This window comes from Bos javanicus, chromosome X (genome assembly GCF_032452875.1).
Source record: "Bos javanicus breed banteng chromosome X, ARS-OSU_banteng_1.0, whole genome shotgun sequence".
In the NCBI taxonomy this organism is placed as follows: Eukaryota; Metazoa; Chordata; class Mammalia; order Artiodactyla; family Bovidae; genus Bos; species Bos javanicus.
The window spans coordinates 4,185,508-4,198,753 of NC_083897.1; the positions used below are offsets into that span (position 1 = coordinate 4,185,508).

Consider the following 13,246-nt stretch of genomic DNA (forward strand, 5'->3'; position numbering starts at 1 on the left):
AAATGAACAAGTGGGTCATTCTTTGAAGGATTAAGTTACTATATGTGACTAATGTGCCACAGCTTACCAAACTTACTGACTTACCAAAAACTTTATTGTTGTTTTATATATTTATTTCAACTTGCTATATAACATACAAAAATGCACATATTTAATGTATATATTTTTACAAGTTTGGATATATGTACTGGAGAAGACAATGGCACCCCACTCCAGTACTCTTTCCTGGAAAACCCCATGGAGCCTGGTAGGCTGCAGTCCATGGGGTCTCTAAGAGTCGGACACGACTGAGCGACTTCACTTTCACTTTTCACTTTCGTGCATTGGAGAAGGAAATGGCAACCCACTCCAGTGTTCTTGCCTAGAGGATCTCAGAGACGGGGGAGCCTGGTGGGCTGCTGTCTGTGGGGTCACACAGCTTTGGACATGACTGAAGAGTCTTAGCAGCAGTAGCAGTAGGAGGATATATGTACAAAACAATGATACCATCACAATGTTCTTATTTGTTTGAAGAGAAGAAATAATCTGTTTAAAATATTCTACTTATTTATTTTTCCGCGCTGGGTCTTTGCTGTGGCAGGAGAGATCTTCCATTTCATTGCAGCGTGTAGGCTATTTAGTTGCAGCATGTGAACTCTTAGTTGCTGGGTGTGGCATCCAGCTCCTTGACCAGTGTTCCCACCCGGGCCCCCAGCATTGGGACAGCAGAGTCCCAGCCACTGAACCACCAGAGAAGTCCCAATGCTCTTATTTTTAAATCCAGAGTTTAATGGGATTCCTCTGGGCAAACTGGCATGGCCAAGGGCTGGAGAGAGCCAGTTCCATCGGGTTCTGGGCCTGGACACTCCCCCTCCCCATTCTTTAGTCCCTCCTTCCTCTGGGATAGGCAACTGGAGAAGACTCTCTTCCTCTGCCAGCAAATGATCCCCTCCTCCACCCCAACCCCCAGCTACAAGGGGAACTTGGCTGATGGCCTGCTCCTTCTCCTCACATACCCTTTCCTGGGTGGTTTCTACCTGGGAATTCCATTTGAAGAAGAAAGGCAAGGTCTTCCTGATTCTCTTAAATAATATGATTATCCTACATCAGTGCTCAGGGACCACTCCTGCTGGCTTGAGGCAGCACTCAACAAAGAGCCTTCTTTGCAGTATTAAATTAGCTGGAACCCAGGTTCTCCCCAGGATGTTGAAGGTGACAAAATATATCTGAAGGCCACATGATCAACTCTGAGCTGGGGAAGGAGGGCTAAGTTTTCCACCTCTGGGAGAGGGGAAAAGTCTCACACTGGCCTAGACAGAGTTTCCTCTTGCATTTCCTCTACAGAGCCAGGAACTCCCCCTGCTGCTGGAGTGGTTTCCATCTGCGCCCCCACCCCACCCCGCATATCCTCCGCAAAAGGGAAGGTGGTGAACAGAACTGGGAGAGAACCAGATGAACACCCAGCTCCCTCTCCTCCATAAAGCCCTATGAGCAGCCCCTGTAAAAGTGGCCCTTGGGGTCCTTGCCTCTGACCTCATCACCATGAATGTGGCTCAGGCCTGCGTTGGAACACACTCTCCTCCCTTGGAGACCCAAGCGACCCGTCTTGCACATCTAGGTGGTCCCAGTGGTGCAGGGTGGGGGAAGGACGGGTGTTGGAGATGAGGGTGGAAGCGAATGGATGGGTCTCGGTACACCCCTCCTGGGCACGTGGGAAACTTCAGAGATGTGTGTGGCTTACTGATGGTGACTGTGGAGCAGCAGTTTCCATCAGATGCACTAACCCCATGTGACACACAGAACAAATATGCAGAGAATTCACTACTTTATTGAAAACACAGAAAACGGGCCCTAAAATAGTGGGTCAGTGACTCAGCATGTGTATGTAAGACACATGGCAGGCACTTGGCAGGCCCTGTGTGCTTGATGCTGAGGTATCGGAACTTCAATCTGGCTCAAAGGCACTTTCGACAAAGCTGTCATGGAGACCATTCAAGAGGAAACGGGGCTACAGAAAGGCCACCGGTGGTAGGGGACCAGGCAAGGCCGTGAGGGCAGCCGGAGTGAATGGAGGCTGGTAGAATCCAGGGCAGAGGAGGCAGAAACAGAGGGGGTAAGGGCAGCATGGGCATCAAGGGTGGCACGGGTGGCATCAAGGGGGGCACGGGCGGCAAGGGCATCACGTCCAGGGGTATCGGCTCCAGAGGGACCCAGACCCAATCCGGCTCCTGAACGAGGACGGTGTTGCAGGGTCCACCCCTGTTGCTGACCACACGGTGGGCCGGGAGCAGGGGCGGCGCATCTCTGAACCTCAGTGCTCTCTGATATTTCCTCCACTTGGCCCTTCTATGATTAAACCACACCTCCAGTCAGAGAGAAAAAGGGGGCTGGGTTAGTACATGGACCAGTTAATGTCAGACAGGAAAAAACGGAGCAGGGAAATCTTGGTGACTTGAAGATGGGAAACTACACCAGGAGAAGAAGCTATTTCCTTCTGGTTAAAATTTTTTAGGACATTTACTTAAAGGCCCTCCCATCAGCCCCCCCACCCCCAGCAAGTGAGCACTGATGATGTGCCTGACTCTGGACTGGCTTCTCGCCTTGTCTCTCCTCCCACCTATTACTATTCCTGCCACTAACGCCACTCACTAGGCAGGCGCACCTTCGTGATGGGGGAAGTTGAGCACATGATAAAGTGGGTGCCTTTTAAAATCATACTGAGAGGAACGGGACCCATTTTGAATGACCCATCTTTGGTGCACAGTAAATAATCAATAGGCATGGGCTGGGTTTGTAAATAAAAGCTGTCCTCAGGGACTGCTGTGACGGTTATAGAGACGGAGCTGGTGTTGCCAGTGAGGTTTGGTCGTGGGGGCCCAGGGACTCTGTGGCTCGTCTGCTGACACCAGTGGAGTGGAAGCCCTGGACACAGCCTCAGTACCAGACTGCAGATCAGAGAGGTTTAGACTGCTGCTGCTTAGTGCCTTCAGTCCGTCCGACTCTGGGCGACCCTATGGACTGCAGCCTGCCAGGCTCTTCTGTCCGTGAAACAAACTCGGCCCAAATTGACTAACATTCTTAAAATCTCGGCCAGCCAAGAGATGGCGGAGAGGACGCAACCACTGTTGCCTTTCTCAGCTCTGCACTCTCCACCCTGCCCCGCCCTCCAAATTTGCCCAGGCTCAGGACCCAGTCAGCTCCCTCTGCTCTGGGTGCGGCTGCAGGACCTTGGACCAGAGTCTCTCGTGCCCAGCACAGCCCTGCTCTCTAGGCGCTGCCTCTCAACCAGGAGAGCCTCATTGTCCCCTCAGGATTAAGGCAAGAGCATGCAACCTGCACATTAGGAAGAGAATTGATAAACACGTTGGTCAGGATTCACAAAATGGCTCCTACCGAAAAATGAGCCAACTTTCAACAACTGAAAGAAAAACCTGTGCTGTGGGTGCCACTGCTCCCTCAGCATCCCACTTGTTGGAATTACATCATATTTAATGTTTTTGGATGTTTTCACTCTGCAAATTTTACATGAAACCAAAGGCCTCCTCTCTCTATCGCCTCATTTTTCCTCTCCCATCTTAGTATCTGGGCCCTTCTGATGCATGAATAGGTAGTCTTAAGGAGCCACATTAATAAAGCTCACTTTGGAGGCGGGGGGATAGAGTGTACCAGGGATCAAATCTGCATAAAGATAAGCAAAATGCAAAACTGGCTAACTGAAGTGCTGGTGGCTACTACTTCCATATTCCCAGTACTGCTTTCATAGAGTAACTCTTGCTGTATGTGAAAACAAGGGGAGGTGTGCATTAAATATTTCTTTGGGAAATTCGTGCCATAGAATTTGGAAATAGATGGGAACATTCTCTCTTTTCCCTTATTTGTTTCCTGTGGGTCCTGTTCCCCCTCAGAACTCCACTAAGAGACGACTATGTAAACCCTGGAGAAGCATGTCACCAGGTTTTCTCTCCCAGTGAGCTTGCTTTGCCTTCATGAGAGACCACAGGCCCGGGCGTCTCAAGCCCTGGCCAGACCTGACTGTGAGCCCAATCCCTGGCCTTAGGCTCCCAGCCTTGCTTAGCAAACCCCCCACCCCCATCCCCACCCCCACCCACACCCCCATCCAACCAGGTCTGCAGCCCGCGTCCATCACTGCCCTCACACAGGGGCTCGGCAGCAAAGCACATAATAAAACCCTCCAGATTTTTCTTCTTTCTTTTCTTAATTTTCTACTTTAAAAAAATATTCCCTTGATACAACTTACTCTGTTCAAAGAACAAATATTCACTTTCTGTGCCTGGAGGTACCAAGTAGTCATTACCATCTAAGTAAATGGGCAAGTACTTCAAATTAACACAAGTAAGCTACTGGCTGAGAGCCATGAACCATGGACCATCAGGGAGACATTCTTCAAAACCAATCCCTGAAAATAATATGAAATGGGCAGAAAAAAATCCTTAGACATTAGAAATTGCTCAAAATAATATTCACTCATACATCGGGTAGTTTCATAATGTTGCATATATGCAGTATCTCCAATAAATATATTAATAGTGCCCAATTTTCTCAAACTCAACTTTAAAAAATATGTATATATATATTTAGACAAATTCCTAAGGGTTGCAAACCTTTCCTTCATCTCCATCATAATGTACAACCTACTATGTTAGCAATGTTTTCAGGCTGCACTTCAAACAATTTGAGAAAATTAAAATTTACAGCTGAAACTCTACACTGTTGTGAGTGTGAGTATGTGTGTGCTCAGTTGTGTCTGACTCTTTGCAACCCCACAGAGCCTGCCAGGCTCCTCTGTCCATGGTATTTTCCAGGCAAGAATACTGAAGCAGGTTGCCATTTCCTACTCCAGGAGGTCTTCCTAAAATAGGGATGGACCCCACGTCTCTTGTGTCTCCTGCGTTGCTCTACCAAACACACAAAAACAACAGCAGGAGGATCCGGCACTTGGGATTTTAAATCATGCCCCTCCCCATCAGTCTCAGCTAAACTAAACGTACATTTGTTGCTCATATGTTGCGTCCTGAGGTGAATTATTCCCTTGCCCAAATGGCTGAATACTTGAAAATTCACTCCTTGCAGAAAGAGCTGATGCCTGGCTTAAATATTTTAAATAATTTACTATACTTGGACCCCTTGCATGCTTAGTCGCTCAGTCGTGTCTGACGCTTTGTGACCCCATGGACTGTAGCCCACCAGGCTCCTCTGTCCATGGGGATTCTCCAGGCAAGAATATTGGAGTGAGTTGCCACTCAAGGGGTGGACCCCCTTAAAACCCAGCTATTTGGTGCATTAATTTGAATAATTCCCAAGTCAGACTCAGTCCCAACATGAGTCCACAGAGAATTGCCCCCTAAAGGATATCAGTGTTAGAAAGAGTTTACTTTACTGAAGAGGTATGTATTCTGGCCCCAAAGTCCAGAAGTTCCAATCTTACTTTCCAAACATAGTGAAGGCTACAAAAACAAACCAATCTGAGAATGTCCAGGACAAGGTATCCAGTTCCCGAAGTGGGTTTTAGAATGGCTGTTATGCCAAACTGCTTTTTTCCAGTTTACTCACCTGCATTCTATCTTCAGTCACTCCCATGCATCTTGCAAGCTCCTGTCTGAGGGGGAAGAATTACAAATACTCAGCATTTGACATTATGCATGAAATGAAATATATGTTATACATTTCTCACTATTTAAAATATTTACTCAGAGAGTAGCCAAGATAACAGCATAAGAAAACTCTGAGCTTACTTCCTCCCTTGGGCACACCAAAATTACAACTATATACAGAGAAGCTATTGATAAGAATGACCTGAAAGATGAGCAGACAAGATCTTCCACAACTACAGATATGAAGAAGGAGACACGGTAAGATGGACAGGAAGGGTGGAGAAGGGGTATAGTCAAGACTCACACCCACAGGTCGGCAACCCATACGTGCTGGGCTTAGTCGCTCAGCTGTGTCCCACTCTTTGGGACGCCATGGACTGGAGCCCACCCGGCTGTCTCTGTCCATGGGGATTCTCCAGGCAAGAAAACTGGATTGGATTGCCAAGCCTTCCTCCAGGGGATCTTCCCAACCCAGGAGTCGAACCCAGGTCTCCTGTATTGCAGGTGGATTCTTAACCATCTGAGCCACCAGGCAACCAATATACAGGAGGATAGAAGGAAATGGTAACCCACTCCAGTATTCTTGCCTGGAGAATCCCATGGACGGAGAAGCCTGGTAGGCTACAGTCCATGGGGTCGCAAAGAGTCGGACATGACTGAGTGACTTCACTTACTTACTTAATTATAATTGAAGAGATTCACCACAAGCAGCAAGGAGTCTGAGCACACTAGATTTCCTAGCCTGGGGTCCTGAGCTGGGAAGATAAGCCCTCGGAACATTTGGCTTTGAAGGCCAGCAGGGCTTCCTTTCAGGAGACCCAGGAGCTGTGAGAAACTGAGACTCCACTCTGAAAGGGTGAACCCAAAATCTCACATGCTCCGGGACCCAGGGCAGAAGCAGTGATTTGAAAGGAGCCTCGATCAGACCTACCTGTTGATCTGGAGAATCTCCTGAAGAGGCAAGAAACAACTACAGCTTACCCTGGGGACACATATGCTGGCAGCAACCATTTTAAGGTGCTTGTTGGACCGTGAGCACTCTGCTGCTGGCAAGGGCCAGTTTGAAATCCTCCCTCTAGATTATTAGTACTGTGACCCAGCCCTCCCCCAGTCTATTGGCACTAATCCTGGCACACCCCAAACCAAGCCGCTAGCCAGGCAGGGTCACAGCCTCACTCAGCAACAAGTCATTTGCCATAGGAGCTTCTGAGTCCCCAGTCACCCAAGAACCACGCTTGCCCACCAGAGGTCCCAGGACCCAGCCCCAAACACCGGTGGGCCAGCAGCCTATGCACTAGGCAATGCCTGGTAACCACCAGACCAGGGGTCCACCCATGGTACTCAGCCCACCACAATGGAAGGGCTCATGCAGCCCATATAGAAAGCACTCCTGGAGCATATAGCTCTGATGACCAGAGGAAGTGACAGAGTGTATTTAATGTGACCAAAGGGGGAAAATCTACAGCAAAGAATACTCTACCTGGAAAAGCTATCATTCAGAGTTGAAGAAGAGATAAAGACTTTTAGAGACAAGTAAAAGCTAAGTGTTCAACACCACAACATATGCTTTACAAGAAATGTTAAAGGAACTTCTCTAAGCAAAAAAGAAAAGGCTATTACCACAAATAAGAAAAGAATAAAAAGTAAAGTTATAAGCTTTTACACAGCAAAGGAAGCCATAAAGAAAACGAAAGTCCATAGGTTTACAAAATAGAACAAAGTATTCATGAATGATGTAATCGGCATGAGCTAAAATTTCAAAATATGCAAACAGCTCATACAACTCAATAACAACAACAAAAACAACCCAATCAAAAAAATGAGAAGACCTAAATAGACATTTCTCCAAAGAAGACATGTGTGCGTGTGTGGGCACATATGTGCTCTATCGTGTCCAACTCATTGTGAATGTATGGGACTGTAGCCTGTCAGGCTTCTCTGTGTGTGGAATTTCCAGGACAAGAATCCATGTGGTCACAAAGAGTTGGACACAAATGTGCACACACACACACACGTCTTCTTTGGAGAAATCTCTGTTTTGGTCTTCTGCCCCTTTTTTGATTGGGTTGGGTTTTTGTTGCTGTTATTATTAAGTTGTACGAGCTATTTCTGTAGTTCGGAAATTATGCCTAGACATTTTTTCAAAGAAGTCATATAGAGGGCCATCAAGCACATGAAAAGATTCTCAACACTGCTCATCCCACATCTGGGCATATATCTAGAAAAGAGCAAAATTCTAATTAAAAAAGATACACATACACCAATGTTCATAGTGGCACTGTTTACAACAGCTAAAACATGGAAGCACTCTAAGTGTTCATCAACAGATGAATGGATAAAGATGTGGTATGTATATACAATGGAATATTACTCAGCCATAAAAAGAAGGAAATTCTGCCATTTGTGACCATGTGGGTGCACCTGGATAGTGTTAGACAAAGTGAATTAATTCCAACAATGACAAACATTATAAGATACCTCTTACGTTCAGAATCAAAAAACAGTAAAATGAACTCTTTTACAAAACAGAAACAGATTCACAGAGGTAGAAAACAAATTTATGGTTACTGAGGAGAGGGAATAAATTGGGAGTATGGGATTAACAGATGCACACTACCATACATAAAATAGATAAAAAAGAAGGATTTCCTGCATAGCACAGGGAAGGTTATTCAGTATCTTATAATAAACTCTAATGGAAAAGAATTTGAAAGAGAATACATATACAAACATACGTGTATGTAAGCATAACCGAATACACTAGCTATATAAACCTCATGGTAACCACAAACCAAAAATCTATAATGGACTCACATACAACAAAAGAGAAAGGAATCCAAACATTACACTAAAGAAAGCCATCAAATCACAAAGGAAGAGAGCAAAGAAGAAGAAAAGAACAAAAAGAAAAGAATTAACAAAATGGCAGGAAATATATACCTACCAATAATTACTTTAAATATACATGGAATAAATACTTCAATTAAAAGACACAGACTGGCTGACTGGACACAGAAACAAATCCCACATACACGCTGCCTACAGGAGTCTCCCTTCACATCTAAATACTCAGACAAAAAGTGAGAGGATGATTGAAAAAGGTATCCCATGCAAATGTAAATCAAAAGAAAGCTGGGGTAGCAACACTTGTATCAGATAAACTAGTCTTTCAAACAGAGACCATAACAAGAGAGAGACATTACATAACGAACATAGAATCAACTCAAGAAGATGTAACAACTGTAAATATATAGGCACCCAACATAAGAGCACCTAAAATATATACAGTACATACTAACAAACATAAAGGAGAAACTGACAGTAAACATGGTATTCAGGACTGTGACACCCCACTTACATCAACGGACAGATCATCCAGACAGAAAATCAATAAGGAAACACTGACCTCAAATGACATATTAGACTTAATGGACCGATAGAGCATCCCATCCAAAAGCAGCAAATACATGTTGACATTTTAGGAATGTCGACATTTTAGGAATCAGTGAACTAAGGTGGACTGGAATGGGTGAATTTAGCTTAGATGACCATTATATCTACTACTGTGGGCAGGAATCCCTTAAAAGAAAAGGAGTAGCCATCACAGTCAACAAAGGAGTCCGAAATGAAGTACGTGGATTAAATCTCAAAAACGACAGAATGATCTCTGTTCATTCCCAAGGCAAACCATTCAATATCACAGTAATCCAAGTCTATGCCCTGACCAGTAATACTGAAGAAGCTGAAGTTGAACGGTTCTATGAAGACCTACAAGACCTTCTAGAACTAACAGCCCAAAAAAGATGTCCTTTTCATTATAGGGGACTGGAATGCAAAAGTAGAAAGTCAAGAGATACCTGGAGTAACAGACAAATTTGGCCTTGGAGTACAGAATGAAACAGGGCAAAGGCTAACAGAGTTCTGCCAAGAGAATGCACTGGTCATAGCAAACACCCTCTTCCAACAACACAAAAGAAGACTCTACACATGGACATCACCAGATGGGCAATACCAAAATCAGACTGATTATATTCTTTGCAGCCAAAGACAGAGGAGTTCTATACAGTCAGCAAAACCAACACTGGGAGCTGACTGTGGCACAGATCATAAACTCCTTATTGGCAAATACAGACTTAAATTGAAGAAAGTAGGGAAAAGCACTACCCCATTCAGAAATGACCTAAATTAAATCCCTTACAATTATACAGTGGAAGTGACAAATAGATTCAAGGGATTAGATCTGATAGACAGAGTGCCTGAAGATCTATGGACAGAGGTTCATGATATTGTACCGGAGGCAGGGATCATGATCATCCCCAAGGGAAAAAAATGAAAAAGGCAAAATGGTTGTCTGAGGAGGCCTTAGAAACAGCTATGAAAAGAAGAGAAGGGAAAGGCAAAGGAGAAAATGAAAGATATACCCATTCGAATGCAGAGTTCCAAAGAATAGCAAGGTGAGATAAGAAAGACTTCCTCAGCAATCAATGCAAAGAAATAAAGGAAAACAATAGAATGGGAAAGACTAGAGCTCTCTTCAAGAAAATTAGAGGGGGCGGTCCTAAGATGGCGGAGGAATAGGACGGGGAGACCACTTTCTCTCCCACAAATTCATCGAAAGAACATTTGAGAGCCGAGCAAATTCCACAGAACAACTTCTGAATGCTGGCAGAGGACATCAGGCACCCAGAAAAGCAGCCCATTGTCTTCAAAAGGAGGTAGGACAAAATATAAAAGATAAAAAGAGAGACAAAAGAGGTAGGGATGGAGATCCGGCTGGGGAAGGGAGTTTTAAAAAAGAGAGAAGCTTCAAAACACCAGGAAATACTCTCTCCGGCGGGTCTGTGGTGAGCCTTGGAATCTCAGAGGGCAAAATAACTGGGAGGAAAAATAAATCAATAATTAAAACCCACAGATTACGTGCCCAAAAGCAACTCCCAGTGGTGCAACAGCCCAGACACTCACATCCCCCACTAGCAAGCAGGGGAGGGACAGGGAGGAGTGGGCAGCATTGCTTAGGATAAGGACCGGGCATGAATGCCCTGAGGGCAATCTGAGGGAACTAGCTTGAGATAGTAACCCAGACTCTGGGATAGCTATCCCGCGCAAAGTCCTAACCACCACCAGGCACGCTCACAGAACAAAGGACTGAGCAGAGCTAGCTGGCTATGGACTGTCCCATCCCCCTGCTGGAGACAGGCAGGCAAGGGCAGCCAGAGCCGGAAGGGGGCGATCACGGCCACACAGAGGCATCCTTTACCAACCTGCAAAGAAACTTTGTTGCTAACCAAGACTTCTTGGGGTTCTCGACGGTTGACATCTGCTGGGAGGGTCACAGCCAGAGATCAGCTTCCCGGAAGAGAGGAGACGCTCTCGTTGTACACCCAGAATACCCAGTGGCTGGTGCGGGGGAGGGGATAAGTCGCAGCCTTCAACTGGGGGCGACTACGTGCACCAAGGACCTGGTCACCTCAGCTGCTCAGACCTGCAACAGGGGCAAAATGCAGGCCCAACCAAGTCTGCGCCTTTGCAGAGTACCTAAGAACCTGAACCTGAACAGCTTAGACCTGGGAAGTGCATGCAAACCAGGGCACACATCAGACCGTTCCCAGCAGAGCAACCTAGAGTTGAGCAGTGTAGACTGGGAAAGCACACATGCTGTTAGTGGAGCAAACCCAGTGTAGCTAAATCACTGTGAACACATGCCAGTGATATTTGTTCCCTCCCTAAACAACGACTGAACAAGCGAGCCTAAAAAAAAGTGACCATCACCGTGCCCCTTGTGTCAGGGCGGAAATTAGACACTGAAGAGACCAGCAAACAGAAGAAGCTAACATAAACAGAGGGAACCGCTTTGGAAGGGACAGGTGCAATAGATTGAAACCCTGTAGTTACCACCGACAACATAGGAACGGGCCTACAGACAGTGAGAAGTACAAGCCGGACGAAGGAACGATCTGAAAATGAACTGACCCCACCCTGTCCACTAGAGCTCCAGGATAGTCTTAGATATATTTTTACTATTATCATTTTTTAAATTAAAAAAATTTTTTTGTTTTATTTTATTTTATTTTTTTGTTATTTTTAAGTCCCCATTACTCCTTTAATTTTCATTTTTATAATCTACTATTACTTTGCAAAAAACAGAAAGACCCTATTTTTAAAGCAAACTTCATATATATATATATATATAATATATATTTTATAATTTCTGTGACTTTTTCTTTTGTTTTTGTTTTTTTTTTTTTTGGTTCCATTTTTGTTTTTTTAATATTGTATTTTTGAGGATCTAACCTCTACTCAAGATGTTTAATCTTTGCTTGTTGGTATTTGTTATCAACTTTGTACCTTTAAGAACCCAATCTTCAGTACCCATTTTTACTTGGGAGCGAGATCACTGGCCTGATTACTCTCTCCTTCTTTTGACTCTCCTTTTTCTTCACGAGGTCGCCTCTATCTCCCCCCTCCCCTTTTTCTTCTCTACCCAACAAGGTTAATCTCTTTGTGTGTTCCCGGAGCCAACCGGGCTCCTCCGTCCATGGGATTTTCCAGGCAAGAATTCTGGAGCGGGTTGCCATTTCTGGTAGATATAAATGAAACAGAGGAAAAAAGTAAAAGGAATTAAAAGAAATGTGGACAACCTCAGAGACCTCTGGGACAATGTGAAATGCCCCAATATTCGAGTCATAGGAGTCCCAGAAGCAGAAGACAAAAAGAAAGACCATGAGAAAATACTCGAGGAGATAATACTTGAAAACTTCCCTAAAATGGGGAAGGATAATCATCCTAGTCCAAGAAACCCAGAGAGTCCCAAACAGGATAAACCCAAGGCGAAACACCCCAAGACACATATTAATCAAATTAACAAAGGTCAAACACAAAGAAGACATATTAAAAGCAGCAAGGGAAAAACAACAAATAACACAAGGGGATTCCCATAACAACAACAGCTGATCGTTCAATAGAAATACTTCAGGCCAGGAGGGAATGGCAGGACATACTTACAGTGATGAAAGAAAACAACCTACAGCCCAGATTACTGTACCCAGCAAGGATCTCATTCAAATATGAAGGAGAAATCCAAAGCTTTCAGTTCAGTTCAGTTCAGTTCAGTCACTCAGTCGTGGCCCACTCTTTGCGACCCCATGAATTGCAGCATGCCAGGCCTCCCTGTCCATCACTAACTCCCGGAGTTCACTCAAACTCACGCCCATCAAGTCGGTGATGCCATCCAGCCATCTCATCCTCTGTGGTCCCCTTCTCCTCCTGCCCCCAATCCCTCCCAGCATCAGAGTCTTTTCCAATGACTCAACTCTTCACATGAGGTGGCCCAAGTACTGGAGTTTCAGCTTTAGCATCATTCCTTCCAAAGAACACCCAAGACTGATCTCTTTTAGAATGGACTGGTTGGATCTCCTTGGAGTCCAAGGGATTCTCAAGAGTCTTCTCCAACACCTCAGTTCAAAAGCAAGAACACTGGAGTGGGTTGCCAATTCCTTCTCCAATGCATGAAAGTGAAAAGTGATAGTGAAGTCACTCAGTCGTGCACGACTCTTAGTGACCCCATGGACTGCAACCTACCAGGCTCATCCATCCATGGGAATTTCCAGGCAAGAGTACTGGAGTGGGTTGCCTTGGGGCCTCTGTAAAACACTTCT

At 45.2% G+C, this 13,246-nt stretch overlaps 1 protein-coding gene across 1 annotated transcript in view; it reads right to left on the minus strand.

Annotated features, from left to right (window-relative positions):
• Window positions 1–1,787: 1,787 nt before the first annotated feature.
• LOC133242423 (homeobox protein ESX1-like) overlaps window positions 1,788–13,246 on the minus strand; it is a 77,011-nt gene continuing 65,552 nt past the window's right edge. The window contains exons 3-4 of the mRNA XM_061408579.1: window positions 5,551–5,596; window positions 1,788–2,342 (exon numbers count right to left, since the gene is read on the minus strand). Coding sequence (XP_061264563.1) covers window positions 1,959–2,342; window positions 5,551–5,596 — 430 coding nt within the window. The 3' untranslated portion in view covers window positions 1,788–1,958. The remainder of the gene's footprint in view (window positions 2,343–5,550; window positions 5,597–13,246) is intronic.